Genomic DNA, 17,948 nt, shown 5'->3' with positions numbered 1-17,948 from the left:
TCTTGGTGTGTCCCACTTGTGGATGCTTCCATATCAACTCTTGGTTCACCTTGTCGTGAGGTAGAAGCTTCCAATTGGACGGATGAGGTACTCTCCTTCACCTCCGTTGGACGGATCTTGCCAATAGAAAAGTCTTGGATTGCTTCCGAAGGATCTTTATCTCCTACATCAATTGGCAATTTCTCTACTTGCGAGCCGTTAGATTCATCAAATTTCACATCTACCGTCTCTTCAACCTTTCGGGTGAAATTGTTGTAGACACGGTAAGTGTGAGAGTTTGAGCCATAACCAATAGGAAACCCTCATGAGATTTAGGAGCAAATTTAGAGTGACGATGCTTATCAACAATATAGCACTTTGAGCCAAATACTCGAAAGTATCCAACTTGGGCTTTGTTACCAATGAGAAGATCGTATATCGTCTTGCCGAGTAGCTTGTGAAGATACAAGCGATTTGTTGCATGAAAACCTGTCTCAAGCGCTTCCGCCCAAAAGTGTTTTGGTGTCTTGTAATCATCAAGCATCGTTCTCGCCATCTTAGTAAGAGTCCGGTTCTTCCTTTCAACAACTCCATTTTGTTGAGGCGTGTACGTAGACAGGAACTCGTGTGAAATCCCTTCTTCGTCAAGAAAGGTATCCACATTTGCGTTCTTGAACTCCGTTCCATTGTCACTGCGAACCTTCTTGATCTTCACTTCAAATTGATTTTGGGCCTTCCTAGCAAAGTTCTTGAAGATCTTTTGGACCTGCGGTTTATCATCAAGAAAGAACACCCACCTAAATCTTGAAAAATCATCAACTATAACTAGACCAAATGAGTTTCCACCGAGACTTTTGTAGGCATTGGGACCAAAGAGATCCATATAAAGTAGCTCGAGCGGCCTTCTCGTGGTCATGATGTTCTTCACGGGGTGACTTCCTCCAACTTGTTTTGCTGCTTGACAAGCACTGCACAATCTATCCTTGTCAAATATAACATCTTTGATTCCAAGGATATGATCACCTTTAATAAGCTTATCCAGATTTCACATGCCCACATGACCTAACCTTCTATGCCACAACCAACCTTTAGAAGATTTAGCAATTAAGCAAGTTCTAGGTTGAGCCTTTTTAGTGAAGTCAGCAATGTATAGATCGCCTCTACATATACCGGCGAAGACCATATTATGATTATCTCTACGAAACACTTGGCAATCTACTTTAGTAAATAGGACATTGAAACCAAAGTCAGCAAGTCTAGATACGAAAAGTAAATTATAGCCAAGAGATTCAACGAGCATAACATTTTGTATGGAACTATCATGTGAGATGGCCACCTTACCAAGGCCAACCACTTTACCCTTTGAGTTATCACCAAAAGTGACATACTTTCGAGGGATGTTGTTTTCAGCAAGCTCACGAAACATGTCCTTGTCTCCGGTCATGTGATCGGTACATCCACTATCAAGGACCCATTCCTTTCCTCCAGCCATGTAGCCGCGAAGATTAGCCATAAGACCAAAATGTCTCATAGACTCATCGAGATCAAAGTCACTATCATCATCATCCTCATCATAGTATCCATGTTCAACATCGCCTTGTGATTGATCAATTCCTAGAGAGAGTGATTCATTAGATAAATGATCATCACAATATTCATCTTTATGAATTCTAATGGCTTCGGAGATGATATTGCTAATGATTCCAACATCTCCTTTCACTACTGCAGGATGCTGCTAACGCGACACTACGATCAGAGACCCTTCGAGAAACTGTGAATGATGCAATAATCGCAAACGGTGCTGTATGAAAACCGTCAGAAATGATGCAGAATGTTTGCGATGAATGATACATCAAACACGGTTTAGAATATAGTTGCGTGTGCGATGAGGGGCATACGTTTGATCTGTACGAACTGTTTGTGTTGAGATAGAACAACAGAAGTAGGCAGCCAGATCAAGGTGTGTGCTATACGGCATACAGTTCACTCCGATGAACTGTTTGCGATGAGTGAGGTGAACACAAACTATTCGGTGTAACAAGATATGTGTGATACCCGGCTAACAGGTCGGTAATCAGAATTGTGTGCGATCATTATAGAGCCCATACGGTCTTTTTTTGTGAATTGTGTGCTCGTCAGGGCACACAGTCCAACAAACCAACCTGTTGGCGATAATGTAGAAGATCTCTGTCGAATACATATTACTAACCGTCTGTGATGAGATTGACAGGATAAATAGAGATATATACAGTCTGCTTCATTTATTCCTTCTTCTTCTTGTTGTTCTTGTTGGATGGCCCCGCGACATCGTCTTGGTGAGGACGCTTCTTCCCGCTGACCGTTGGCTTTTCATCGCCGCCACCCTCGTCATCATCGTTGTTGTCGTCCTCCTCCTCCTCCTCGTTCGACCATTCCTCCTCATCATCATCGTCGTCCTCTTCTTCGTCCTCCGACGGCTCCTCGTTCGTTTGGTTGTCGTCTGACGACTCTGGAGGTGGCGTCCTTCCATGAACCGGATATAATCGAGGTTTGGGCTCGACGCCGGACTCGTGGAAGACGAGCGGGATGATTCCGATGTTGACCTATCATCGGGGGCCAGACTGCTGGCCGAACTGTCATCCTTGCTATCGCTCGACATGGCTGCAGAGTGTGTGCCAGTGTGTAGTGCGGCTTGCCGGGGACGATGACGATGGTGGACACTTAAGCGGGTATGCAGAGAAGAGGAACTGCCAATTGAAGCGGGGATTGAAGCGGGTGTTGACGTATTATCAAACCGCTGATATAATCAACCGCAATTATTTGTACCCAGTCGCTCCAAATTCCCGGGGTTGCGCAGGACTCCTATTGGCTATTTGGCTGGTTTCCTTTTTCAGGACAAAAACAAGGAACGAGTTTTGGGATTATGCACTGGTACCGATACAAACGGAGTAGGACAGTTGGCAAGCAATACATTGAGCTCTTCTTATTGATAAAGCCAGTAATAATCAAACTAGAAAGGAAAATAAAAAAGACAAAGAAAAATATCTGCACGAATCTTCGCATAACATCAATGGCATAGGACCTAGATGTGCATTACTTAGAGCACATCTAGATGTGCTTTAGCAATACTGTCAAAAAAACCTAATCATCATTGCAAACAGCGCATAGAACATGGCTAATGCGACAACCACAACTACACATTATAGTTCCTTCTTGTCTCTTGCTTTCATCTGCTGCATGTGATTGATTCTTTCTTGCTTCATCGTACTGATTATACATTCCAAATCAGCCAGTTTCTTCTTCAGCTTTATGTTATCTTCTACGACCTTGGTGATAACACTCCGAGCCCTACCATGCCATTCTTCATCCAGCCAGTTAACAAAGGCACAAGTCTCATATCCCTGCCAATGTTAAATAGTATTCTGGATGAGCGGTGGCATTAACCGAAGTAAAATGATGAACTTAATTAGCATTGACCTCTAAGGGGCAACTGAGAAACCCCTGCCAATGTCGAATCCCTCCATGCATACACGTCAAGCGTGAGTGTTCTGCTACCTCTTGAGCATGTATTGGTTTTTCCTTGAAGAGGAAAGGGTGATGCAGCAAAGCAGCGTAAGTATTTCCCTCAGTTTTTGAGAACCAAGGTATCAATCCAGCAGGAGACCACGCGCGAGTCACCTCGTACCTACACAAACAAAAAAGAACCTCGCAACCAACGCGATAAAGGGGTTGTCAATCCCTTCACAGCCACTTGCAAGAGTGAGATCTGATGGAGATAATAATAATAAGATAAATATTTTTGGTGTTTTTATGATATAAATTGAAAGTAAAGATTGCAAAATAAAATAGATTGGAAACTTGTATGATGGAAAATAGATCAAGGGGCCATAGGTTTCATTAGTGGCTTCTCAAGATAGCATAAGTATTATAGTGGGTGAACAAATTACTGTCGAGCAATTGATAGAATTGAGCATAGTTATGAGAATATCTAGATATGATCATGTATATAGGCATCATGTCCGTGACAAGTAGACTGACTCCTGCCTGCATCTACTACTATTACTCCACACATTGACCGCTATCCAGCATGCATCTAGAGTATTAAGTTCACTAGGAAAATTGCCTGTGCGTTGCAATGGGAGAAACAAAACCTCACACATGACTATCTAATATGTTAAAGTATGCAACTGTGCAAATTGAGAATATGGTTCTTTGGTTAGGCGGGGCGGGGCAGTAGGTGGCGGCGGGGACGAGGTTTAGTCCGACAGCCACGCAAGGACCGACATCCCATCTTATGTTTAATTTTGTCTTTCTTCAAAAAAAAAGTTGAGCGGCTTAATTTGCTCGTTCTCTAGGTAGTACTCCAAAGGTTATTTTGTCAGGATTTAGTGTAAATGCAGTAAATAATGATATGCAATACAAAGATACTTGTTTCAAAGGATCCCAATTATTATTATTTTCATTGAGGTGCATTTTCTCCCACCAGAATACGTTTGTGGATGGACGTAGAGTCCTTAATACGAGCATCCTGACATACTTTTTCAATGTTCCTTTTGTTTTCTACTAATAGTCCAATCCAGCGTCCTTAAAAATCACTTTCATGCCAGAAGAAATTACCACTTGAGTTGTTACCTTGATTGCTCTATAATATTAGTATAACTATGGAATCTGAACACGAAGTAACTACAATTCTAGGTACCTCGTTACTACCAGGAACATAATATCCTCTGATGTCAAAAAAAGAAGAAAGAAAGGAATATATCATCCTCCATCGACATCTCCAATTCGGACCAAGTCTCTCTGGGACTATTCACAACTCGCGCTACACAAATCTCAGCGTTGGGTTTCCAACGCAATGGAATCATTCAAGGAACTGCCTACAGAGGCGATTTGCATCTGGCATCGGCAGCTAAGCAGCCGTGGGCTGCTGAGCTGCTGGCTCTGGCTCTGGCTCTGCCTGGGCAGCGCCGGAAGTGAAGGCCCTTGGAAGAACCCACGGCCACCCTCCCCCTGCCCCGGTTACCTGCTCCACCTCGGCCACTCTCAGCTTCATCATCTGCTTTTCCCTCTCGAGCTCCTCCATCTTCTCCTTTATTTCCTGCAATTTTTATAAACATGAAAAAGAGTTGATCATCTCTGCACAACTCTTGACAACATTGTATGTAGGGCATGATCCAAATTAACTGTCAGCGATTTGTTTTGTCTCCTGAGATGTAAGTTCAGAATAAAAATAACCGTTAGTAACCGAGATAAATCTGAATTCTAGAGAGTAGAGTCCTCAACACAGATTAGCACTTCCTGTGGTGTACTTGCTCGTAATATATCCTAGAAATCTGAGTACCAAAGTGATGTGGAAATAAAAAGAAAACACGACCACAACCGATCGAGTTAATTGCACAGAAATACCACAATTGGGGCATTAGAAGCATATTGGTACCAAGTTTGGTAATTTTTACGTGTCAGTACCAACTTTGGGGTGCGGCGTTGCAGAACGGACTATAAACACGTATTGACGGAGAAACTGACAGCGGGGCCCGCCTGTCAGGGGCTGACGTGGCATCTTCTTTTACAGAAAAACCCCTCAGCTTATATTGAATCACACAAAGGGCCTCGTTTGCGGAAAAAACTCAAAACCAGCAAAAATAAATTTCGCGCGCCCGTGGGGATTCGAACACGCGACACACTACCCGAGGGAAAGGAGCGGAGACCACTACGTTACGCCAATCCGTTGGATAAAGTGGATGCTTGAACGTTTTTATACTATACTTCAAAAACCATTTTTGTTGCTGGACAACTGTTTCACTTTTTAATGCGTTTTTTTTTGTTTCGTATTTCTTTCATCTTTTAAGACACGTCCTGGCCTTCTTTCGGTTTTCCTTTTTTAAACTTTTGCGCATCTCTTTTATATATAGGTTTTGTAATAAATGGTGTACGTTATTTCAATACTTTTGACATTTTTAAAATTTTCACCGAACTTTTTTCTATGCGGCATTCTTTCAGATATTGTATATTAAAAAATGCAATTTATATAACAAAATATTTCATCGTATACTATACAATAGTATTCAGTGTGTATTTATAAAATATTATTCAGTGTGTATTTTCAAAACATAACGCATAATATTTAAAAAGTTCAATATATATATATATTAAAAAACGACACCATATATTTAAAAAATGTTCATCTAAAAATAAAAAAGGTGTTCATATATTAGAGTTCAGTATAAATACTTTTCAGTGTGTATAACAAATTGTTCGTATATTATACAATAGTGTTCAGTTTGCATTTATAAATTAATTTTCAGTGTGTATTTACAAAAAATATCACTTAATAAATAGTTCAGTATAAATTTAAAATATGTTACTGAGAAAATGTTCACCGTTTACTACAAAACCTATATAAAAAAGAAATGTGCGTAAATAAAAGAAATGGAAAACCGGAAGAATACCCAAGATCTAAAAAGATAAAAGAAAATTAAAAATGATTTTACACAATAAATTTTTAATACATGTCGAACCGTTTTTGAAATATACATGTATTGCCGCTGAAATCGATGGGTGGGACCCACCTGTCAGGGGCCACATTTCAAAAAAGGCGTCAATTATCAGTGTGTACATTTCAAAACCTATATATAAAAGAAATACGAAAACCTACATATAAAAGAGATGCGCAAAAGTTTTAAAAAGGAAAACCTGAAGAAGGCCAGGACGTGTCTAAAAATATAAAAGAAATACGAAATAAGAAAACGCATTAAAAAATGAAACAGTTGCCCAGCAAGAAATATGGTTTCTGATGTATACTATAAAAACATTTAAGCATCAGGTGTATTGAATGTTGTGGCGTAGCGTAGTGGTCATCAGTACTTTCCCTCGGGCACTCCGTCGTGGGTTCGAATCCTCATGGGTGTGTGTAATTTATTTTTGCAGGTTTTGAGTTTTTTTTCGCAACCGAGGCCCTTTGTGTGATTAAATATAAACCGAGGGTTGTTTCTGTAAAATAAGATGCCACGTCAGCCCCTGACAGGCGGGCCCCGCTGTCAGTTTCTCCGTCGATATGTTTTTATACGTCGTTTAGTCCGTTCTGCAACGCCTTGCCCCAAAGTTGGTATTGACACGTAAAAATTACCGAACTTGATACCAATCTGTTTCTAATGCCCCAATTGTGGTACTTCTGTGCAATTAACTCCAACCGATCGGACCATGAACCAATCATCTTACCTCCAGTGCCTTATTACGGGCCTCTTCTTTTCTGGCTTCTGAGTTGCCACTTCTATGAACCACAAAGATTATTGCACCACAAGCAACCTAAAAAATTACGTGGGAGTCAATGTCAGTTGTAATCATCTGCCATCATAAAACCATCAAGTATTTCTAGGGATCTGAAGATCTAGGACAGTTAATGATAACAGAAAACAGATTCATGGACTTGTCGGGTTTTTAGTTCTTCCATGTGCATAATGGAAAGCTGTTAATAACTCAACAGTCCATTCAGGTCCAGAGTACTTACCGAGAAAATGAACAGTTCACCAAGAAGATCTGTAGCAGCTTGAATAGCTTTCTCTTCATTCAGGGGCCTAATGTGAATGTCAGTTGCACGTCCAATAAGCTGCCTCTGCATGTTTGTTGCTAAACGATGGTTTGCCTGAACATGGTGTGGTATACATCTTGTCAGTACAGCAATCACACTCACACAATGTATTATAGATATTGTTTAGTAGTCAAACAAGAGAACCAGAGCGCATCCAAATTTGTAATTCTTTGAACAGATCAATAAACTGTAAACAGAAGAGGACATGGCAAAATTGTTATTCAGTTCTTGTATGAGTAAATCTCAACCGAGAAATTCTTTGAAGTGTTCCACAAGGATTGAACACCATCATCAACAATATTTCACATCTATGTCCTTCACGACACATACAATTTATCCACATTAATGGCATATACATAAGTCCTTTCACTGTCAGCAAGAAGTAACGTGCCATTTTGATGGTAATCTGAATGATCATCGACGTATGTTGTTCACACAGAGTTCCATGATCATTCTAAATTGATCTGTAAGACTATAAAGAATCACTGTAAACTGTCATCGCTTAGATATTCATTTTGTGATATTAACAACATCATTCAAAACCTCAAAGTACTACCTATGTCCACGCCAACTTTTGGCGTCAGATAAGGTTGCACCAACAATCTGAATCAAACTACATTGGCGTTCACAGGAACCAAATTCCCCCGAAACAACAGTGCGAGTGATTGATACCATTATCATAGAGAAGGGTGACCTAAACCGCCAATTATCCCACACGCCCAAGCATGAAATCGATTCGATTTTGCGACATATCAGAGCAATGATGTCACCAACTTATAATTAACCAGTAAAAACAGAGGCAGGTCCTCATGCCTTTTCTAATAAGCATTTTGTCATGCACTTCCCCCGCTTGAGATCAACAGAGAGAGCAAATACACATGGAAGGAAGATCTGCTCCGGTCCACCGACAAACAAATCAAATCTGACCCTACATCTCTCTCTGTAGCCAATAGGGAGAAGCATCATCACTCACCTCGTCCACAGACGCCACCCATGCACGCTCACGTCCCCGTGTTGACCACCATGGTTGAGCCTGCGGGTACTAGGGGTGGGGGCGGAACAGGGAGGGAGGAGGGAGATGGCGAGGGAAAAGATGGAGAAGAGGGGTGGCACGCGGCGGGGTGGGAGGTGGCGGCTGTAGGGGGCACGGGGTGGGGCGGGGCAGGAGGTGGCGGCGGCTGGGACGGGCGGGGCGCGGTGAGGTGGGGCGGGGCAGTAGGTGGTGGCGGCAGGGGCGGGCGGTGCGCGGCTGCGGCCTGCGGCGCACGGTGAGGTGGGGCGGGGCAGGAGGTGGCGGCGGGCTGGAGGTGGAGATGGGGTCGAGGAGACAGGATGGTGCGGGAGGCTGGCCTAATTTTTTTCTCTCCGTACCGGTTCGGCCTGACTTATCACTTATGACGAGCACTGCGGGTTAATTTCTCATAAATAGAGGGACTTTTTTGCAAAAAGTCTAATAACGGACGACCAGAAGCAATCGCTGGTTTATTAGTAGGTAAAGATAAGAACGGAGTAACACTTTAAGCAAGATGACATGATGTAGAGGGATAAACTCATGCAATATGATATAAACCCCATCTTTTTATCCTCGATGGCAACAATACAATACGTGTCGTTTCCCCTACTGTCATTGGGATCGAGCACCGCAAGATTGAACCCAAAGCTAAGCACTTCTCCCATTGCAAGAAAGATCAATCTAGTAGGCCAAACCAAACTGATAATTCGAAGAGATTTGCAAAGATAACCAATCATACATAAAAGAATTCAGAGAAGATTCAAATATTGTTCATAGATAATCTTGATCATAAACCCACAACTCATCGGATCTCGACAAACACACCGCAAAAAGAGTTACATCGAATAGATCTCCAAGAGAATCGAGAAGAACTTTGTATTTAGATCCAAAGAGAGAGAAGAATCCATCTAGCTAATAACTATGGACCCGAAGGTCTGAGGTAAACTACTCACACATCATCGGAGAGGCTATGGTGTTGATGTAGAAGCCCTCCGTGATCAATGCCCCCTCCGATGGAGCGCCGGAAAAGGCCCCAAGATGGGATCTCACAGGTACAGAAGGTTGCTGCAGTGGAATTCGGTTTTCGTGGTGCCCTCTGATGTTTTCAGGGTATGTAGGTATATATAGGAGGAAGAAGTAGGTCGATGGAGTCGCGAGGGGCCCACAAGGGTGGAGGGCACGCCCAGGGGGGAGGCGCGCCCCCTGCCTCGTGGCTTCCTCGTTGGTTGCTTGACGTCCACACCAAGTCCTCTGGATCATGTTTGTTCCAAAAATCACGCTCCCGGAGGTTTCATTCTGTTAGGACTCCGTTTGATATTCTTTTTCTGCAAAACACTGAAATAGGCAAAAAACAACAATTTAGGCTGGGCCTCTGGTTAATAGGTTAGTCCCAAAAATAATATAAAAGTGTATAAATAAGCCCATTAAACATCCAAAACAGAATATATAATAGCATGGAACAATCAAAAATTATAGATACGTTGGAGAGGTATCAAGCATCCCCAACCTTAATTTCTGCTCGTCCTCGAGTAGGTAAATGATAAAAACTGAATTTTTGATGTGGAATGCTTCCCAACATATTTCTCAATATAATTTTCTTTATTGTGGCATGAATGTCCAGATCCGAAAGATTCAAGATAAAAGTTTAATATTGACATAAAAATAATAATACTTCAAGCATACTAACTAAGCAATCATGTCTTCTCAAAATAACATGGACAAAGAAAGTTATCCCTACAAAATCATATAGTCTGGCTATGCTCTATCTTCATCACACAAAATATTAAATCATGCACAACCCCGATGACAAGCCAAGCAATTGTTTCATACTTTTGATGTTCTCAAACTTTTTCAACTTTCACGCAATACATGAGCATGAGCCATGGACATAACACTATAGGTGGAATAGAATGGTGGTTGTGGAGAAGACAAAAAGGAGGAGATAGTCTCACATCAACTAGGCGTATCAATGGGCTATGGAGATGCCCATCAATAGATATCAATGTGAGTGAGTAGGGATTGACATGCAACGGATGCACTAGAGCTATAAGTGTATGAAAGCTCAACAAAAAAAACTAAGTGGGTGTGCCACAAATACGATGTCAACTACATGATCATGCATGGCAATATGACAATGATGAAGTGTGTCATCGGAATGGTGGAAAGTTGCATGGCAATATATCTCGGAACGACTATGAAAATGCCATAATAGGTAGGTATCGTGGCTGCTTTGAGGAAGGTATATGGTGGTTGTATGATACCGGCAAAAATTGCGCGGTAATAGAGAGGCTAGCAAATGTGGAAGGGTGAGAGTGCGTATAATCCATGGACTCAACATTAGTCATAAAGAACTCACATACTTATTTCAAAAATCTATTAGTTATCGAAACAAAGTACTACACGCATGCTCCTAGGGGGATAGATTGGTAGGAAAAGACTATCGCTCGTCCCCGACCGCCACTCATAAGGAAGACAATCAAGAAATAAATCATGCTCCGACTTCATCACATAACGGTTCACCATACGTGCATGCTACGGGAATCACAAGCTTCAACACAAGTATTTCTCAAATTCACAATTACTAAACTAGCATGACTCTAATATCACCATCTCCATATCTCAAAACAATTATCAAGTATCAAACTTTTCATAGTATTCAATGCACTTATATGAAAGTTTTTATTATGCCTAAATGCAAATTACCATGCTATTCTAAAGGACTCTCAAAATAATATAAGTGAAGCATGAGATATCAATTATTTCTATAAAATAAAACCACCACCGTGATCTAAAAGATATAAGTGAAGCACTAGAGCAAAAACTATATAGCTCAAAATATATAAGTGAAGCACATAGAGTATTCTAATAAATTCTGATTCATGTGTGTCTCTCTCTCTCAAAAGGTGTGTACATCAAGGATGATTGTGGTAAACTAAAAAGCAAAGACTCAAATCATACAAGACGCTCCAAGCAAAACACATATCATGTGGTGAATAAAAATATAGCTCCAAGTAAAGTTACCGATGAACGAAGACAAAAGAGGGGATGCCTTCCGGGGCATACCCTAGCTTAGGCTTTTTGGTGTCCTTGGATTTTACCTTGGGGTGCCTTGGACATCCCCAAGCTTAGGCTCTTGCCACTCCTTGTTCCATAGTCCATCAAATCTTTACCCAAAACTTGAAAATTTCAGAACACAAAACTTAACAAAAAATCTCGTGAGCTCCGTTAGCGAAAGAAAACAAAACACCACTTCAAGGTACTGTAATGAACTCATTATTTATTTATATTGGTGTTAAACCTACTATATTAAAACTTTTATATGGTTTATAAACTCCATTACAAGCCATAGATTCATCAAAATAAGCAAACAACACATGAAAAACAGAATCTGTCAAAAACAGAACAGTCTGTAGTAATCTGTATCAAGCGCATACTTCTGGAACCCCAAAAATTCTAAAATAAATTGATAGTAGTGAGGAATTTATATATTAATCATCTTCAAAAAGAATTAACTAAATAGCACTCTCCAGTAAAAAAATGGCAGCAATTCTCGCGAGCGCTAAAGTTTCTATTTTTTACAGCAAGATCAAAAAGACTTTCCTCAAGTCTTCCCAACGGTTCTACTTGGCACAAACACTAATTAAACACAAAAAACAGAACCAAAACAGATGCTAGATAAATTATTTATTGAATAACAGCAAGGAAAAAAATATTGGGTTGTCTCCCAACAGGCGCTTTTCTTTAAAGCCTTATAGCTAGGCATAAGATTTCAACGATGCTCACATGAAAGACAAGAATTGAAGCACAAAGAGAGCATCATAAAACACGTGACAAACACATCTAAGTCTAACATAATTACTATGCATAGGCATGTTATAGGCAAACAAATTATCAAGGCAAGAAAAAACTAGCATAATTAAGGAAGCGGAAAGAAACAATAGCAATCTCAACATAACGAGAGGTAATTTAGTAACATGAAAATTTCTACAACCATATTTTCCTCTCTCATAATAATTAAATGTAGGATCATAAGCAAATTCAACAATATAGCTATCACAAAACATATTCTTAACACGATCCACACGTATGCAAAGTTGATACTCTTCCAAAATAGTGGGATTAACATTACCTAAAGTCATGACCTCTCCAAACCCACTTTTATCAAAAACTTCATAAGATTGAAAATTCTCCAAATACGTGGGATCTAAAGTTGACACTCTTACAAACCCACTTTCAATATTATTGCAAACATTATAATCAATCTCATATTCATCATGGGGCTTAAATAAATTTTCAAGATCATAAGAATAATCACCACAATCATGATCATTGCCACAAGTAGTAGACATAGCAAAACTAGCATCCCCAAGCTTAGGGGTTTGCATATTATAAGCACAATTGATATTAATAGAATTTATACTATCATCATTGCAAGCATGCTTTCTATTCAAAGATCCATCGTGAATCTCTCCATAAAGTACTTCATCACAAATTTCAGATTCACGAATTTCAAGCAAAACTTCATAAAGATAATCTAGTGCATAGAACTCACTGGCAATTGGTTCATCATAATTGGATCTCTTAAAAAGATTAGCAAGAGGATGAGGATCGATAGATCTTTGGTTCTCTATTTAGATATAAATAAACAACTATTCCCACCAAATGAACAAATGAGCCAAGTAAAACATCAAAGCAAATGGAAAGACAAACAGAAGAAGGGTGGATAAATGGCAAGGGTGAAGTGGGGGAGAGGAAAACGATAGGCAAATGGAAAATAATGTAATGCGAAGGATAAGAGTTTGTGATGGGTACTTGGTATGTCTTGACTTGGCGTACATCTCCCTAGCAACGGTGCCAGAAATCCTTCTTGCTACCTCTTGAGCATGTGTTGGTTTTCCCTTGAAGAGGAAAGGGTGATGCAGCAAAGTAGCGTAAGTATTTCCCTCAGTTTTTGAGAACCAAGGTCTCAATCCAGTAGGAGACCACACGCGAGTCACCTCGTACCTACACAAACAAATAAGAACCTCACAACCAACACGATAAAGGGGTTGTCAATCCCTTCACGGTCACTTGCAAGAGTGAGATCTGATAGAGATAATAATAATAATAAGATAATTTTTTTTGGTATTTTTATGATATAAATTGAAAGTAAAGATTGCAAAATAAAATAGATTGGAAACTTGTATGATGGAAAATAGACCTGGGGGCCATAGGTTTCACTAGTGGCTTCTCTCAAGATAGCATAAGTATTACGGTGGGTGAACAAATTACTGTCGAGCAATTAGTATATAGGCATCACGTTCGTGAGAAGTAGACCGACTCCTGCCTGCATCTACTACTATTACTCCACACATCGACCGCTATCCAGCATGCATCTAGAGTATTAAGTTCATAAGAACGGAGTAACGCTTTAAGCAAGATGACATGATGTAGAGGGATAAACTCATGCAATATGATATAAGCCCCATCTTTTTATCCTTGATGGCAACAATACAATACGTGTCGTTTCCCCTACTGTCACTACGATCGAGCACCGCTAGATTGAACCCAAAGCTAAGCACTTCTCCCATTGCAAGAAAGATCAATCTAGTAGGCCAAACCAAACTGATAATTAGAAGAGATTTGCAAAGATAACCAATCATACATAAAATAATTCAGAGAAGATTCAAATATTGTTCACAGATAATCTTGATCATAAACCCACAATTCATCGGATCTCGACAAACACACCGCAAAAAGAGTTACATCGAATAAATCTCCAAGAGAATTGAGGAGAACTTTGTATTGAGATCCAAAGAGAAAGAAGAAGCCATCTAGCTAATAACTATGGACCCAAAGGTCTGAGGTAAACTACTCACACATCATCGGAAAGGCTATGGTGTTGATGTAGAAGCCCTCCATGATCAATGCCCCCTCCGGCGGAGCGCTGAAAAAGGCCCCAAGATGGGATCTCACGGGTACAGAAGGTTGAGGCGGTGGAATTAGGTTTTCGTGGTGCCCTCTGATGTTTTCAGGGTACGTAGGTATATATAGGAGGAAGAAGTAGGTCGATGGAGCCACGAGGGGTCCACGAGGGTGGAGTGCGCGCCCAGGGGGTAGGCGCGCCCCCTGGCTCGTGGCTTCCTTATTGGTTGCTTGACGTCCACTCCAAGTCCTCTTGATCACGTTTTTTCCAAAAATCACGCTCCCCATGGTTTCATTCCATTTGGACTCCGTTTGATATTCTTTTTTTACAAAACACAGAAATAGGCAAAAAACAACAATTTGGGCTGGGCCTCCGGTTAATAGGTTAGTCCCAAAAATAATATAAAAGTGTATAAATAAGCCCATTAAACATCCAAAACAGAATATATAATAGCATGGAACAATAAAAAATTATAGATACGTTGGAGACGTATCATGTTCCCATGCACACAACTCAGCTTTTGGTACTTCTCGGTGGCGCAGAACTCGGAGTCGAACTCGTGTTGCGGGAGTCTAGAGTCAAGCTCCGGATCCGGCGGTAGATCGCTTTCCTGGGGGGGGGGGTAGGGGGGTCATTCAGGACAGATTCGGCAAGGATCTATACTTTCGACATGCTAAAAAAGATCAGGATAGATTGGAACCTGGCAAGACGATTCGGATCCGTAGTACACCTGCCTTGTGATGACCTTAGGCAAGTGCTCAGTGGCGATACGAGCAGAAGCAGCCGCACCAAAACCATCAGCACCACTCGTCCGCATTCCCCAATGTTAGCGCCATGCGAGGGAATTTGGAGGCTATGTAGGGATTTGGGGTAAATGGGGAAACTTAAGCTAACGGTCGGGAACTACTAATGGCACTATATATGTTGTATATGGCGCATTGTTTGTACATGTCATTTGTGTTGGGTATTACAATGTCACACACGATTTCCGCACCAAACCACGTGAGAAGACAACGTAGGTTAGACACGGTTGTCGTTACATAACCGTATGTGATGTACTACCCTGTCCGTATAATTGAGTTACGGTGAGATACCGTGTAAATAGCCGCTCCGTGGATATCTGTCGAAAAAATAGCAGCTCCGCATATAGAGATGGCGGTGGCAGCCTAGGTAGCGGATATCGGAGAAGAGGTCAATCCTCGGTCGGTGGGCGGTGGCGGCGTCATAGGAGGTCAATCCTTGGTCTGTGGCAGGAGATAGGATGAGCTCAACAATTGAGGTCGGCGGTGGCATGATTCGAGCACATCCATCGCGGTCGATGGGGGGACAATGGAGGTCGAACTTCAGGCGGCAGCTGCACTAAGCTTTGCTCCTCGACCCTGTTGTCTCGGCGTGCCGCCGCATCGCGCTTGTCTGTCTGCTGGGTGGAGGTCACCGCGCGGCTAATTAATTAAGGTATTCTTTTCGTGAGTGGCTTCATTAAGGTATTCAATTCCTAAGTGTAGTGTTCTACTAGTACTCTGCGTGTAAATTGACTAGCCATTAATTTTTGTCATTGCACGTCTGGATAACAACATGGAGCGCCCTTAGTAATTATTAAAATAAAACCTTGTGATTTATGCATGCATCTCTGGGCAGCAGTTAATCCGTGTATTAATGTTGTTATTTTGTTTTTAATTACCATTTTTCTGTTGTAGATGGAACGATCTCGATGTATGAAGAATCGGAAAACCGCAGATTTTATCAGTGGCGTGATAGAGTTCATGAATTTGGCTGAAAGTACAACGAGGAGAATTGGTGATGTTGATTACATCCTGTGTCCATGTACTAATTGTGCCCATACAGAGTCACATGAAGTTGCAGATGTCCAAATGCATTTAGTCTCTAGGGGGTTCATGGATGGATACACACGTTGGACCAGACACGGTGAAGAGGAGGTGTCACATGGATGTTCAATCTAACATCGGGGCAGAGGCGTCAAGCTACCAATGGAACACCCGAAAGCCGAAACGTCCACTGGAAAAACCAGGACGTCCACGCAGATGACGATGATCTTGATATGCCAGATTTTGCTGCTATGATTGCAGATTTCGAGGGCCCAAAAAAGGATATGATTGGGCACAAGGATCTGCCAACCATTGATGCGGACTCCAAGAAAGAATTGTATCCAGGTTGCAAAAAGAAATATTCCAGGTTGAGTGCCTGTGATGCCCAGATAATTAAGCTATAGTAATCCCATGTAAATGGTGCCACATCATCGTTTTCATTGTTGCTAAATCCCCCTTTGATTCCATCCAGTGCAAATTCAAATTTAAATTGAAGTTAAAATTTAAAGTTTTCTAATGTCAAAAATAAATTGTTCTAAAAATGTCAAATAATTCATAGGTAATATTGGTGAAGAAACCACACTATTATAAAATATTTAAATGCACTAAATAAATAAAATAGTAGCTAAAACAATTAATTAGATGCCAATTAAATAATAAAATTATGCAAAATGTTTTATCATTGCACCAAACTTTTTAGGGCAACAGAATATTTAGTAACACTAATTTAGGTGGTGTTTTGGTATTTTCTAAAGCTAAAATAAATAGAAAGTAAAATAGGAAAACCAATAAGCAGAAAATCATAAAAGGGGAAATAAAACAAAACATAGAAACAAAACAAACCGGCCTTCCCCCAGGCCTTGACCCACTAAGACACCAGGCCGGCCCACCTACCCCAACATCCTGCTCCTCCCTGTTCATGGGAGGTGGTGGCACACATCCGACCACCATGGCCATGGCTGTGGGTGCGTGGCGGCCATCCCGTGCCTCTCCGTCGTTTCCCGCGCGGATAAGAACGCCACACCCCTCCTAGAACCCTAGACCCCCCTTTTCTTCTCCCTCTCGCCCTCACACGCGATTTTGTGCTCGACCGTTTTCTATCGTCGTCATGCACTCGAAGATCCCGCGGCCACCGCCGTTTTCTTTCCTACAGCTTGTGTCCATGAGCTCCGGCTCCCACGTCTCCGTCGAGCTGGTACACTGCTTCGGCTCGGGGAAAAGTGCAACGGCCTTGTCATCTCCGTCAATGCCCGCGGCCGCCGAAACCTCGTCGCTTCGATCCCCTATCAACGGGCCTTCTTGCGCTCCTCTGGTGAGCACCACGTCATCCCCCTGCTAGTCTTCCCCTTCGTCCGTTCTTCATCGCCGCCCCGTGCCGCCCAGTTTTGGCCTATGGTCGCGGCCATCGCGACCGCGCCTGACCCTGGCTGCCTCGTGACCCTCCCCCCTTGCCCCAACACGGCCTCCCTGCTCCTGCTGTTTGCCCGCGATGCTTTGGCTGAAGCTCTTGCATTGCTGTTGCGCTAATATTGCTGCTGCCCGCGCTGCTGCGGCTTGCTGCCGTCATAGGCGGCTGCTCGCTTGGCCGCGCCCGCGCACATGCGCACCCGCTGCCGCCCGCGCCTGCCCGCAGCCGCCTTCCCACGCAAGCACACATCC

The 17,948-nt window shown here is 41.9% G+C and overlaps 1 protein-coding gene across 1 annotated transcript; it reads right to left on the bottom strand.

Annotated features, from left to right (window-relative positions):
• Positions 1–4,578: 4,578 nt before the first annotated feature.
• On the bottom strand, positions 4,579–17,246 carry LOC125554671 (OPA3-like protein). Its single transcript, XM_048718154.1, has 5 exons — positions 17,184–17,246; positions 8,520–8,588; positions 7,466–7,600; positions 7,177–7,263; positions 4,579–5,056 (listed from the first exon to the last, which is right to left on the bottom strand). Exons 1-5 carry the CDS (start codon positions 17,244–17,246, stop codon positions 4,868–4,870), a joined length of 543 nt encoding a protein of 180 aa, XP_048574111.1. The 3' UTR covers positions 4,579–4,867.
• Between the last annotated feature and the right edge of the window lie 702 nt (positions 17,247–17,948).

Source organism: Triticum urartu, chromosome 4 (assembly GCF_003073215.2).
Source record: "Triticum urartu cultivar G1812 chromosome 4, Tu2.1, whole genome shotgun sequence".
In the NCBI taxonomy this organism is placed as follows: domain Eukaryota; kingdom Viridiplantae; phylum Streptophyta; class Magnoliopsida; order Poales; family Poaceae; genus Triticum; species Triticum urartu.
This window is presented reverse-complemented; position numbering and strand designations above follow the sequence as displayed.

Coding starts and splice junctions, on each gene's coding strand:
- LOC125554671 (XM_048718154.1), bottom strand. CDS start 17,246: ATGGCCATGGTGGTCGGATGTGTGCCACCACCTCCCATGAACAGGGAG. Junction 8,589..17,183: donor GGGAGGAGCAGGATGTTGGG/GTAGGTGGGCCG, acceptor CCCCACCCCTAG/TACCCGCAGGCTCAACCATG. Junction 7,601..8,519: donor GGGTGGCGTCTGTGGACGAG/GTGAGTGATGAT, acceptor CACCATGTTCAG/GCAAACCATCGTTTAGCAAC.